Source organism: Diorhabda carinulata, chromosome 1 (genome assembly GCF_026250575.1).
Source record: "Diorhabda carinulata isolate Delta chromosome 1, icDioCari1.1, whole genome shotgun sequence".
NCBI classification, from domain to species: Eukaryota; Metazoa; Arthropoda; class Insecta; order Coleoptera; family Chrysomelidae; genus Diorhabda; species Diorhabda carinulata.
In genome coordinates this window covers 11,324,700-11,339,182 of record NC_079460.1, presented here as the reverse complement: position 1 = coordinate 11,339,182, position 14,483 = coordinate 11,324,700, and the positions used below count along the sequence as shown (strand labels likewise).

The 14,483-nt window shown below is 33.9% G+C and overlaps 1 protein-coding gene across 7 annotated transcripts in view; it reads left to right on the top strand.

The window, feature by feature from the left end:
• LOC130894048 (agrin-like) overlaps positions 1 to 14,483 on the top strand; it is a 451,778-nt gene that overhangs the window by 186,600 nt on the left and 250,695 nt on the right. The window contains exon 1 of one of the 7 annotated variants that reach the window (XM_057800625.1): positions 6,480 to 6,576. The exons of 5 other annotated variants lie outside the window; for them this stretch is intronic. In XM_057800625.1, the coding sequence (XP_057656608.1) occupies positions 6,537 to 6,576 (40 nt within the window). In that variant the 5' untranslated portion in view covers positions 6,480 to 6,536. Of the gene's footprint in view, positions 1 to 6,479; positions 6,577 to 9,787; positions 9,825 to 14,483 lie in introns of those variants that run through there. One more of the 7 variants, XM_057800605.1, reaches the window with a different exon arrangement.

Sequence of the window (14,483 nt, the reverse complement as noted above, 5' to 3'; positions counted from 1 at the left end):
TGTTTTTAACGAATTTCTGATATTTCTTGCTAGAATGATAGTATTGAAAATGAGTATAGAGATATGGACAACTCAACAATAGTGACGTCAAATAAGTGGAGAAGATTGTCCGAAAATAATGTTAAGATACTTGGATAATATCTATAAAATGTATAAGGATTACTCCGAAAGTTGGTGGAGTGAAAATATTACTCTAAATTACAAATAGTAGTAGAAGTATTAATAATATTAAGATAAAACACAAACGTAAACATCAGTGAAAAAGGAAAGGAATAAATACATACAATCTAAGGCAATAACAATAACAAAAATACGAAGATAACAATGATCGTTGATGTAGAAAGATTAAACAAGGAAACAATTATATGTGTATACCAAGAAAAAGTAGAAATAGTAGCGAGCATTCCGTAGAGAAGATACACATTTCTTCCTTTATCTATTAACTAGAAAACATTTCCATGTTAAACATAAACATAAAAAATAGGTCAAACTTAACAGTTCCCTTTTTGCGAAGTCTAGTTCCCGCTCGTGTTTTCGTTAGTCCTCTTGGAAGTTAGGTGCCGTCACTTAAGCCTTAGTTTGATATAGTAATGCAAATTATTGTAGAATGTAACAAGGAGAGATTCGCACTAATACCTTAGGAGTATATCTTGATTACTGCCATTTCCACACACCGATTTATTTGCAAATACTTTGTAAGACGGTCAACGGTAATATTAGTTATTCTATTGTAAAGAAGCACAGAATTTGTACATTATAAGATACTATAATATAATATAATATAATATAATGCAGGAACGGCGTTAGAATACTCGCTAAATCAATAGAAACTAGTTATTAGTTTGGTACAAAACACTCAATGAAATCTATCAAACAATGATATATTTTGGCAATCACTACCCGAGACTACTGAATTTAAAATTTTAATCGATTACTCAACTATGTGAGATAAACAGTTTTGGCACTCATTCATAAAAAAATGTCTTTATTTCGAAACTTAACTACAAGGTATACTAGAAAACTTGGATGTATTGTAAACCAAAATAAAAATCTAAATATTTGCTCGCAAAAGTTTGAAAGAATTATTAACCATTCGGATAGCTTCTCTCATGTGAACTGTGTTCCATTCTTCTAATTTTCCTTTTGAACTCCAAGACGGCATTCTAAAACAAAAAATTAGATTCGAAACAAAACACCGCGGCCACAATCGTCTCCCGATTGACAAATCAAAACCTGTACGCGAGTATAATGATGGAAAGAAACAGAAGATCACTGTCTTTAGCAACTAGGAATATTTGTTTCCGAAAAATGTCGGTATTCTATTTTAGGGATACTATTCCATATTTGGTCACTCTTCTTAATAAATTTAGATACGCTAAATCTATCTTCCCAAAATAGATACTATTCTCGACCTACATAAATCGGGGGTAGGTGAGCAAAACAGATATTTTGGTTATCTCTGCTCTGATAAATAAGTTGTATTTTAAAGACACGCTCACGGGTGCTTACAGTGGCTCATCTTGTTAGTACGAACGTATCTGGTTAAGATAAAACATGCTAACCATTTTTACTTCTAAATGCCACTTGTACAGTCTTAAGTTTAAGGTGATATATTATTTTGTGGAAGTAGTTTATGTTTAAGGTATATTTTGTACGATTATTGTGAAATAGTCCAGGACGGGCAAAATGGGGTAGGGTAATATGACGTACCAGACTGTTTGTACTTTTTTTCAAATCAATTAATATTTTTTATTATCAGATGAGGTATAATTACAATCGTTCTACCAACAGGCAGAGGTGGCCAATGAAGAGCATGCAAATTGTAACTAAAATTGTAGTTCAAAATGAAACTCCATGATTTCATACAGATAAATAGATAATCATGGAACTTCTTTTCAGTTCAATTCTTCACAAACCACTCTTGGAAAAAACAGAGAGTTGCTTCAGCTGTACCATTGTTAGAAATTTTAGGAAGTTATAAGAAGACGAAATTGTCAATTACTTGAATACCATGGAAGAAATTTGGATTAACTGTGGAAGGATGCAGGGTGCTCATCATCTTCCATTTAACAGAGTTAAATAATGTCAATCCCCCGTTCAACAAAGTAACACAAAGTGCTGAAAGATATTTGTTCTAAGAATTTCTTAAGCGACATCCAGATTTCACATTAAAAAAACCAGAAGTAACTTCAGAAATGTGGGCAAGAGGATTCAAAAAGTTTCTTTTATACCATTTTTTGCACTTCCTGAAGCATTAGTTAGGAAATACCACACCAGAGATGATATATGACGTTGTCTAAAATTATTGCGCGGAAAGGTAAACGATGAATCTGTGCTTTGAATTGTACTTCTTCTTTTAGACAGGCACGCCTCACATACAAAAATTCTTGAACATATATGTTATGCACGAGACAGTAGAGTCATATTTTTTTGCTTTCCACTCCATACTAATCACTGGCTTCAAGCAATATACGTCGCCTTTAAGAAGAAGTTAAGAAAATGGCTTAAAACTGAGCCAGGCCGTGTAGTTATCACCCATCAACTATCTGCGTTTTTTTAACGCATAAATCAGTGACTAAAAAATTGAATTTGGCTTAAAAGGTGCTAATGTTTTGTCTGATACTGATTTTCTACTACCTTCTGTGGCTACAGAAATTGTAAAAGTACACATAGCTCTTGAACAAAATAACAAAGTCGTCCCAATTGAGCATGAGTTACCTGAATCTATAATGATAATGATATCGAAGTATGTGTCAGCAACGACTGCAAAACCAATTCAAATAGGAAAAACGACTTCAAAAATAAATTCACGTCCATCACTGACTCCGAACCAACGTCCAAAAATAAGAATTCTGCTTCTTCACACAAAACAATTTCAGGTATCCACACAAATAAAATCACTCCTACTGGTGACCCTCAGCCAGGCACATCTGAAACGAACGATTCTGTATTTCCAAAGAAAAGGACTGAAAAAAACAGACTACAGACGTCCGTACCCTATAAAGAGGAGCTAGAGTAATCTCTTAAAAAAAGTAATAAACACGAAACACCAAAATAGAATACCGTTAAAAGAAAGATAGTGGCCGTAGACGGTAAAAAGAAAAGTGATAAGACAATTGCGAAAAGATTGTTCAAGTGATAGTGAAGATAGTCAAAGCAACGACGCAGAATCTCTGTTTTGTGACTATTTTAATTCTACGTCTTCTGAGGGATAAGCTGCCTTTGCTTCGTGCGATGGGCACATAATTTATGTGCTGGAGTAGTCAACGATGATGATGAGGCCGTATTTGTTTGTGAAATATGCGCATCAGTAAATTTACATGCTATTAATTTGATATTCAATACCTCATTTTGCCCTACCTATTAGGTAAAATGGGATAATTTGCACTTTTTGATTTTTTCTCAAATTTCAACTTTATGTATGTTTGAGTATTCTATTTAACCTGCCTTTCCTCTATAGTCAACATCGCGAAGTATCAATGATGGAAAATGATCCAGCAGATATCACAAATTTGATCAAAAAGATACATATTGTCAGGAGTGAGAGTAAATCCTACTTCATAATCAACTCAAGATACATTCATATATCTAGTCAATACAAATTATTAAAAGAAGCAAATTGCACCTATACGATTTTCTTTTTATTTCAGTTTAACGTTCCTCGACAGCGCTGGTCATTGCACACAAAAACAAGCATAAGTTAAATAGAGGACTGTTACAAAATCTATTACAATGCATAAATTAATTATATTCTCTCATACAGCTTGGTAGCTTTAAGAAACTTCACGATTTTCCTCATTTCTGTCAGGCAGTTAAGTGTTCCTTAAGGTTGGTTTTCATATCAAACTGTTGATATGCGGTAGAATATTGTCTGCAGTTGGTGAGGATGTGCTTAATAGTCACAGGAACTTGACAAGTTCGGCAGAGAGGACGACTTTCTGACGACATCAAATAGCCGTGAGTAAGTTTCGTGTGGTTGATGCGAAGTCTTCTCATTGTCACAGTTTCTCTCCTGTACAAACAGTTTAGGGAAATGTGAGAAGTAGATGGGTTGATGTGATGTAGTGCTGTAGTACTCTTGCTCCATGTATCGTGGCAAGATTTTTTGATGAGGTGTTTGAAGTTAATCTTCAGATCACTGGCCAGCTGAACTGGGATTTCAGACTGATTCTCTGTGGTTTCTTTGGCATGGCGATCGGCACATTCGTTTCCAGCAATTCCAGTATGCCATGGAAACCAGATGAGGGAGACTGTTATATCAAGAGCAATGAGAGTTTAGTAGAACTCATGAATGTTTTGGACTATAGGATGGTCGGTAAATATGGTTGTGATTGAGTGTATGGATGAAAGAGAGTCAGTACATATGGCGATATGTTTATGGGGAGGAGAAATATATTTGAAAGCGTGAAGGATACTGTATAGTTCACCAGTGTAAACACTACACGTCGAGGGAAGCGGAAAGAACTTATGAGTTCGTGGTTTGTAGTGACTGCGCAACCCACACGGGATTCAGCTTTGGACGCATCCGTATAGAGAATTAGGTCGAAGGATTTTATATGCAGAATTTCCAGGAATGCTTTCTCTACAAGAAAGCTAGGGGGATTCGTGTTTATTGTAGATGGTTAGTGAGGTATCTACTATGGGAATATTTTTTATCCAAGAGGGAGAAGAAGGCAAAGGAAGTGGAAGGGTCAAGAGAGGTTGGTATTTTTGAGTAGAGGTGCGAGCAATTCGTGGATTGAATTTACAGTTGTTCGTGAGTTAGTAGATACGGAAGTGGTGTTAAGTAGCGAATGGACAGGATTAGAAGGATTGAAAGATACTTTAGCAGCATATGACAGGAGAAGAGATGTCGTCTTAAGGATAGTGGTGGCTTATTAGCGTCAACATTGACACTAGCGGCGGTGCTTGAGCGAAAGGCACCAAGGCAAAGGCAAAGAGCGGTGTTGTGTACAGATTTCAATAAGTCAGTTTCAGACTTGGAAGCGGACATATAGATAAAACAACCATAATCAAGGTTTGAGCATACGAGAGCTCTGTTTTTAATTATGTTCAACCTCTTCAGTAAAAGGCAAATGCCTTTTACATCATGAATATGGTGATTCCAGTTGAGTCGATAATCAAAAGTCATACCAAGGAATTTGCACTGATTCACAATAGGTAGAGGGGGGTTATCAAAGAAAATTTGAGGTGAGTGAATAGATGTTCTTCGAGAGAATTTTATCAGCAAGTATTTGATTAAGGGAAAATGATAATCCTAGGTAGGGGGATCTGTCTTGTAGTAGATTTATTGCGTTTTGGAGCAGTTGGCATGTAGAGGGGACGGATTTACCATGGCAATAAATGATTAGTTCATCAGCGTATTGGACATATTTTACGGGAGATGGGAAATTGTCACATAGCTAATTAATTGTGAGGATAAATTAAGTAGAGCTTAATACTGAACCTTGAGGGATGCTAGTATTTTGTGGATGGGGAAGGGAGAGCTTACCGTTTGCGGAAACCCTAAAAATTCTATCAGTTGGGAAATTAGGGACGAATGATAATATGAATTTTTGCAGGACGATAGCGCCAATTTTAGTTCATTTAAATTAATAGGACCATGGACAGACGCAATATCGAGAGGATTTAGCTAGAGTGTGGAGGAGAGCTGAATATATGAGTTATGAAAATCGGATGCCAGATTATGGATGCTGAAAGTTTCTTCAAAGTGTTGTGCGAGTGTGTCAGAGATTTTTTGGCTATTGGTGTCGGAGCAGATCGTTAGATAATAAAGAAGGAATTTTGATATTAGTTTTCTTGCCTTGGATTTGTGCAATTTTTTTCCAAACTTGACTAGGGTCTGTATTGTGGGTAAGGGATGAAGTATAACTTTGCCAACCAGATTTCTTACTTTACTTGACAATAAATTTAGCTTTAGCTTTAAGTCTTTTATGTACAATAAGGTTTTCTTGTATTTTGTGACGTCTAAACCGATTAAGAGCATGTTTTGATTCACGTATGGCATTCGCACAATCCGGACTCCACCATGGAACAGCCCTATATGCCGAAGAAAAGACCGTTTTACCAATGTGAGCCTCGGCATCCGCAAGTATACTCTTATTGAACATATCTAGCGTATCGTTTATATTCGTAGAAATGATCAAAGATGATAAGTATGCTTCGGAGAGAGAGGTAAACTCAGGCCAGTTTGCATTTTTTATTTGCCAGAACCTTTTGGCAACAGTTTCTTTATTACAGGGATTGGATATAATAATAGGAATGTGGTCGCTATCATGTAGGTCATCGGAAACTTGCCAAGAAAGAGAAAGTGCAGTTTTAGGGTCAGTAGCAGAAAAGAAACCTGAGGAGATGTTAAAGTGAGTTTTAGATCCAGTATTTAACAGACAGATACCAGTTGAATTTATAACTTTTTCTATTGTGTTGCCTCTAGTGCGAGTTTGGGTGGCGCCCCACATAGTGTGATGTGCTTTAAAGTCACCAACAAGAATGTATGGTTGGGGAAGCTGACGAATTAAGTCTGTTAACTCTTTTTCATGAGGGGGTTGGTCCGGTGGAATGTATATACTGCAAATGGTAAGTTTATTGGGGCATCAAGTAGTGACAGCTACTACTCAAGGTTTGTTGATAATGGAAGGTGGGATGAGTATATGTCGCTGGATACAAATATTGAAGTACCACCACTGGCTCTTATGCAGTTGGTACGAATGTAATGATATCCTTCAAAGTTTCTCTAATTGCGTTTATGATGAATTTTTAAGTTGGTTTCTTGGAGACAAAGGCAGTCGGGTTTGTGGGAGGAAATGGTTTTCTGAATTCTTTCTAGTCGAGGATAAAATCCATCGCAGTTCCACTATATCAAGGAGAATGTACTTGTTTAAGAAAAAAGGAGAGTATATTTACTAAGGTAATGTCAAGGAGTCAGTAGTATTGTCATAATCAGAAAAAGACATTTCGGGAGGAGTTTTTTGCTCGGAGTTTAAAGTTAATTCTATTGATTAGACGTGTAATAGGGTTTTTTAAAGATCTTTCTTTTATATTAGGATAAATTAGGGATAAATACTTCAGAAGCAGGGTTGTGTCGGAAATAAATTTGTTGGCTTTCAAGAAACGCAATAAATTGAGTGCCTGTAAGGGAAAATGATTCAGGAGAATCGTCGAATTGTTTATATTTAACGGAGCGTGATTCAGAGCTTATGAAGTGACAATCGTTTTTAGTCAGTTTAGATTTTTTGGTCTTCTCTTTTGCAAGGTTTATGGAGCTGGATGTTGAAAATTCGGGGGGAGGCATTGGATCTGGATGAAGATCAGTAGGAGATATAGACTGTGGTGAGTCGAGGCTGCTGTCATTCGAACGGGGACGTTTTTCGCTAGTTTCTGATAAGGAAATTAGAGAGGGAAAATGAGGAAGGGTGTCTTCCGAGGATACTACGAGAATAACTGAAGTATTAGTACTGGCAGTAGAGTCAGCACAAGAGAAGGGAATGAGATTGACCGAATCATTTGATTTGAGAGAGGAATCTTGAGGGATGGAAGTGTTGGGACATGAATCAGCAGTGTGCCCAGTCTGTTTGCAGAGAAAGCATTGAAGTTTGTCGGTAGAAATGAATATTCTGTGTGCTGTATTTTCATGACTGATTACAGTCGAAATTTGAACAGAAAAATCATTATTGGTTGGTAATACATTACTCGGCGGAAGCTGAGTACATGTGCGTATTCATCATCAGGTGAGCCACATTTGTCGTCTGATATAGGAGAAGTGAGTGATAACCCTAGGTTTTGCAATGCTTTCTCGATGACGGAATGGAGAATGAATGGACACACATTGGAAATGAGTATTTATTTGGTTGGAGATCTATGCCGACGTATAGGGAGTAAATTGGAATTAACTAGGATGTTTTGGTTGGTTTTTAGAAGTTCGTGGACTTGAGTCGTCGATGATAAATAAATGCATATGCGTCCGTGTGATATTCTGGATGCGAAAATGACATTTTTAGGAGAGATGATGCTACCTATTGATTTAATGTAGTCAAATAGTACAGTGTTGTGGATAGAAGGCATAATGTTGGCCTGATCTTGTGAGGACACAGAAGGCGGTGGAGATTTGGCTGAGGTAGCTGCAGCATATGATAAAGGTGGAGAGTGAATATTTGGATTGATTTTTGGTAGTGAGGGGAGGTTAGACATATTACTGTGATCTTGGTTGCCAAAATCCCAGTCAATTGTTGAAAAAAATAAGAGAAACGGATCAAATATATAAGTAAATCTCAGCTCGATAAAAACCAAACAGTCTGTGTCTCAGTGATTGGCCTATTGATTTCCGGATACGTAAATATTTCAAAGTATATTTACCAAAATATTATGATAAAAACACTGCTTCAACAATTTGTGATATCACATTTTAATTATAACAAATAGCGAAGAATTTATTATTGTTGGGATTTAACTAAACGATCTGAACCTGACGAGGTATACAGAAAGAATGAATACGATTTAATTTTAAACATTCTCCTTTTCTTTCTTCCCCCTTCACAATTATTTCGTTATTTACTTCCCTTTATTCTCTGATCATGTCATTATCAATATAAATTCTTACCTTTCTCACATTTCTCAACTCATTTTTGTTGATTATAACTAGTAGTTCATTCGTATTATCATTCATTTTTCTTTATATCCACCTCTAGCTTATTTTCCAAAATTGTCTTCCATGTCTTATTCTTCATGGATGAACCTTCTTTGTCAGAATATACAATTTCCTTATTTCTCTATTATTCTCACAATCTGTTGAATATATATATATATATATATATATATATATATATATATATATATATATATATATATATATATATATATATATATTCTTTTCATTATTGCTTCATTTTCTTCCAATATCTGTTTTGGAATCTTGTACATTTCTCACCATTTTATTAAGGTTTCCATCTGCTTTTTTCAATTTTTTCAATCGATCCTAGTGTTTTTGAGTTTAGATTCTAGAGTTTATCCCAAAGCACTCCTACAGTTTTTTGTAATATTTTCCTTCGTTTTTGTCTGTGGTAGATTCATCAACATTGTAATTATGTATATTGTAAATGAACTAATACAGTTCAATCCTGAACTATAATTCGAATTATAAAATTTTTATCGGGCAAAGTAATATAAGTTGGATTTATTGTTTACTAAAAATCTTTTCATGAAAGACACAATTATAAGCGACGGCGGTATAGAAATTTTCTTAAAAAGTTGAGTTCTGAGTAATGCATTGTTGAAATCAAGCCAAAACCAAATTATTGTTAGTTCCCAGATTCTGAAAATATGTGGAATTGAAATAAAATTTCGTCGCATTAACAGTTGGTCCTATTGATTCAAACTTATATTGTGGATGAGGTGCTATATCTATTACACACGAAAAGAGTTAATGAACTATCAACAAAAGTCCGTTTTAGTTTTAAAAAATGAAAAAAATACACAACATGTGAAAGTTGATCAAATTATATATCTTAATTTATTGGTGGTGAGTCATCTCCCTATAAAAAGTGGACTTAAGGATTTCAAGTTTTAAGCTGATACTTTCTGATTGAAACATTGCGATTAATAAATGATGAAATTATTTTACAAGGGAAGAGCAGCAGCAATGTCAATATTAAACTGCCACACCCGTTAATCACTTAAAATGAATGACGCAAGTTACTAATCTTGATATGATTATAAATTAATTTTATTGGATGTATACTTGAGGATGCAAATTCGAAACTTGTCAATCAATATAATATTACTCATATATTACGAAGATATTAGTAGCCAATCGATTGTTAAATATGAATGTAAGTTTTTTCAATATTTTATAACAAACGTGGTAATAGAATGAGAATCGAAAATATTAAGTACGTATAAACATTAATAAAAACTTTTATCACAGTATTATTGAAGAAAGTGTAATAAAAAAATATCTCATTAAAATTCGATTTTACACATGAACATTTTGATAACTTATTTCTTCTAAAAACATTTTTCTCTAGTCATAAATAGGCTTCTATTTATTAACCGCTTTCTTCAATAAAATCAGTAACCACGGAATATTAAGTGTTATAATTAAAGAGGTAATTAGGGAAATTTGAATTCGAATGGTAATAAACAAAAAAGTAAACGGTATTGACCATCGTTGTTGCTACTCACATTCCTCACTTAGATGTAAGTAATACTAGTTCTATTGAATTTTGTACAATTTTCGATTTTCTATTCAGCATTCGAATAAATTTCTAATTCTATTATAAAAACTTGTTTTATATTTCCTTAACACGCGAAACACCTATTCTGTTGTTTCTTCAAAATTGAAAGACTGATAAAAGTAACAAATACATTCATTTTTTTTCTGATAAGAAAACAGAAGGAATTTTATGACAGTTTAATCGAGAAACTACTAACTGATAAGTACTTATAATTCTCATTTGAGAAAATATTCACTTTTTCAATATACTGCGGATTAAGTGGATTAAATGAGAACATTCCAGCATTAAACCTCATCCCTATCTAACGATGAGAAAATGTTTCGTAGGTCCTTCTTGTTGAAATCATATGAAAGCTTGTTATAATCTTGTTTAGTTATTATAGATAATACTGGCAGTTCAAATTTTCCTCCTAGAATACCAGATTCTCGAATTGTATTGTGTTTATGTAGGAAACTTCCAAATTACGTCATTCTCTGCTCATTATACATGTCACATTATATAACATTAACAATAATTTAAAAAAAAAGAGAAAAATTCACATATAAAGTTCATCTATTCATATGTACCGGGTAGGCAATTAAGAACTGTCGTCCACCAAATCTCAGGAACGGATTATATAACAGCTTCAGGGACATAAATTATAATAAAAGTGGGCCCGAGAAACAAGAACAAATTATTTTCACAATACACCACTACAGGGCTAAATAAGGGGCACTTTATATACAATTATCTTTGCGCACTTTTCATTTCACAATCAATTTACTCAAATTAGAGGTGGAGGAGAGTGGGTACCTTGTTATGATAAAATGCCTGTAAGTTCGGTTTAGCTTAGCCGATTTTTATAATCTTTATATTGTTTTGAGAAGATTTTTTCCTGCAATAAAAAATACATAAATTCTAAGCAATTTAATTATCAACATGAATATTAGAAAGCGTTGTTTCATATATTTTAGATATGATGATTTCTTTTGACAAATTTTAATAGAAGTATAGGAGTTTAAGTAAGAAATAAATTAAAATCAAAATAACGCATGTTCATACCTTTATTCTGTTCCGTGATATCTTGAGAAATGTGCAAAAGGCTAGAATATTTCTTCAAACATCTATTGGGCATTAGACAAAACATGTAACAAATCTAACAACTAACTACGTCTGTTGCAGTTCCCTAGGTGGGTGGATAGAACAATAGTTTCAATTTTTGCCATTAAAATATTCGAATTGCGTCATATTCTTTTAATTATATCATCCCTTGTTGTGGGTGTATTCATGTTAACAAGATCTTTTATTTGGTCTTACCAATAAAAATCTAAGCCCGCTGGGTCTGACTTGCATGATTTAATAAATTTTTTCACGTTCTATCCACCTATTACAATATGTTTGATCTAAAAAATGCCGAACATAAATAAAATAATATGCCAGGCAACGATGAATAGTTAAAGTAATGTCTTCTGAAAGGAGTGGCAATTTGTTTCTTGAAAATATGAAAATATTTTTCCCATTAACGGTCTCATCAATAAAAATGGCCCAATTATTTTTCTGCCTAGATTCCTGTACCACACATTTATAGACCAACAAACTTCTTGTTGGATCTCCTGCATCCAACGAGTAATCGTTTTGAGATATGTCGGAACAAAAAAAAAGATATTGACATGGTTTCAATGGATATTAAAGATACTTATTCAACATTTAACAATAACATGCACGTAATGAGATCTCATATCATACACATGCATTTTGAGAAGAAAATTTACTTCTTGGTTTAATTGAATTATAATCAATTTTTTATTTATGTAAGTTTTTATTTACATAAGTTCTATTTACACAAATTAAAAAAACATAAAAACTTTTAGCGTTAGCAAGATTTAGAATTGAAAAAGGAATGCCCCTAAATGTAGGCAGCATATTATGCAATTTCTTCAAAAATAGGACGTTTTAAGTAGCATGCATGAATGGGCGTAGAAAAAGTATAGTATGTTACACGGTTGATTGTTCATTAAGCACTCATGAAATTTATGCACGAAGCTGCGCAGCAGATTATGAAAATCGGCTAGCTACCGGAATGTATCGAAACTTTTTATTTGCTATTTTGGACTGATTCAAAACAATCGGTAGACTAGATAGAAAGTTTATGTCATTAGGAAAATTTAACAATATGGAGTTCAAAACAAAAAAAAGAATAATGAAAACTTAAACTTGACGCAATAAAATAAATCCACATGTCTAAGACTCGGATTTAAGCGATCCGACGCCTTTTAACAAAATACAGTATATTACAAAACATCAGTGCTCAAATCTGCTAAGCAACTGATTATCGCGCGCCTCTCCTCTAATTATTCTATGACCCTTCTTAAAATGGATTCATTGCAACGTAGTCATCTGTCACAAACATTACGCTGGATATTTAATTGAAAGAATAGAGTTGAGAGAGAAAAGAAAACTATAACTAAGTGAAAAAAAAAATGAAAGTATAAAATTGAAAAAAATTTAATTTTCTACATTATCTTTGGAATAAAAAGACATTCTTACGTTCATCGTATTTATATTAAAAATCATTTTTCATGCGGTAATATTGATATCCTTATTTGCTCGCAGAAACTTATCATTACCCTGAGAGTTCTATAATCTCTTCAACATTCCGTCTTCTAGAATCAACTGCTGAGTTAGCATGATATTCGCGGGACATCTACTTAGAGCATCTACATGGGACATCTACGAACCTTTTATGATTAGGTCTCTCTTATCCATAGTCTTCTGGAAAGCCGAATAATAGTTAAGGAATTTACATTTTTATCCTAATAGGTATACTCTCAATTTTTCAATTGCTTCTATCACAGCTAACACTTCCAGCTTTTCACTAATATATTTTTTTAGCTGGCGTAGTTTTCTTACTCATATAATACACAGGTTGTGATTTGTTGTCCACTTCAGATTTCCGCAGGAGACCGGAGGTACCGTAGCCATGCTTACTTGCATCAGTGTTGACTTCGGTCTCTCTGCTTTGCTTATAAATAGTCGAGACTGATACGTTTGTTAATAATATCTTAAGAGTTATAAAAGTATATCTTTCTTTCTCTCCAAAATTGAATAAGTTTTCTAAAGTAACCTGTAAGAGCAATATATGATCGAATTTGCTCATGATTCGTAGATTCTGGAAATTTTTTATATTGCCAAAATCTATTCATTACTTGGTTGAACTGGCTCCTTCGGCGATTGCTCTGAGAGGTGATCCCCTTCCTGCCTTCTCTTTTCCTTCTTCGATTGGACTTTTTGCCACGCGTCGACCTCCTTATTTTTGGCACTCTGTGCTACCACTTCTTTCGGATGACTTTGTTTTTTTCCTTTTTCTTCTATAATTGGCTGACCGTTGGGTCGGGAGAGTTTCGGTCTTTCCTCTTGCCAAACACTAGTGTCGCTTCTGTCTCCTGTTACAGATACACCATCGCCTTCAGCACCGGTATCCATCTCTTCGACGGTGTCTGCGTCTAATGGGGACTTTGCGTACTTTAATACCCTCAAAGTTGCCTAAATGTTCTCCTTAATTCTCTGAAGAGATAACTTGGTTATTGAAACGCACGTCACACAGTGTAATTGTGAATCTTGATGAAGTGCTAATATAAACAGTGTGTTTCAGTATCATCTGAAGTAGTTAAGTAATATATGACTAATATTTCTTCTTTTAAAATGCTCACATATACATATGGTTTACTCTTGAAGGTTTGTGTAGACTCTTTCTTTTGTTTTATTCTACTCCCTGATAAACTGGGAATCGCGATATTTAGAAAATACTTATATTACGCATTGAATCACATCATTTTTGTATCAGAAAATATTTTATAAAAAGATGAGGTTAAGCTAGAATCACTTGATACAAATTGATTGTGTATATCAGAAGCCAATTTGACGTGGTAGCCTTCTAGGTGATATTAAAATTGGGAATTTAAACAATGTACTTTACTTGAGATTGAAGTTAGCTCTTGTACCATTTTCCATAAGCTTATGCTTAGAGTTTTTCTCCAAGATTAAAGTTTTCTATTTCAAATAATTTAGAAGAAAATTGATTCAAAACCACAAAAATTTCTTCTCAATAGTTATGTTTAGAATGTATTCTGATCGAATTTTCTAGAAATTTAGTATTCCATGTTTTTATGAAACCATATCACTAGATTAAAATGTTTTATTCATATTCTACATTGGTTTGGAACTGAGGAACGAGAAAATACTGAGGACTATTGATAATGTGAGAGAAAGTAGAAC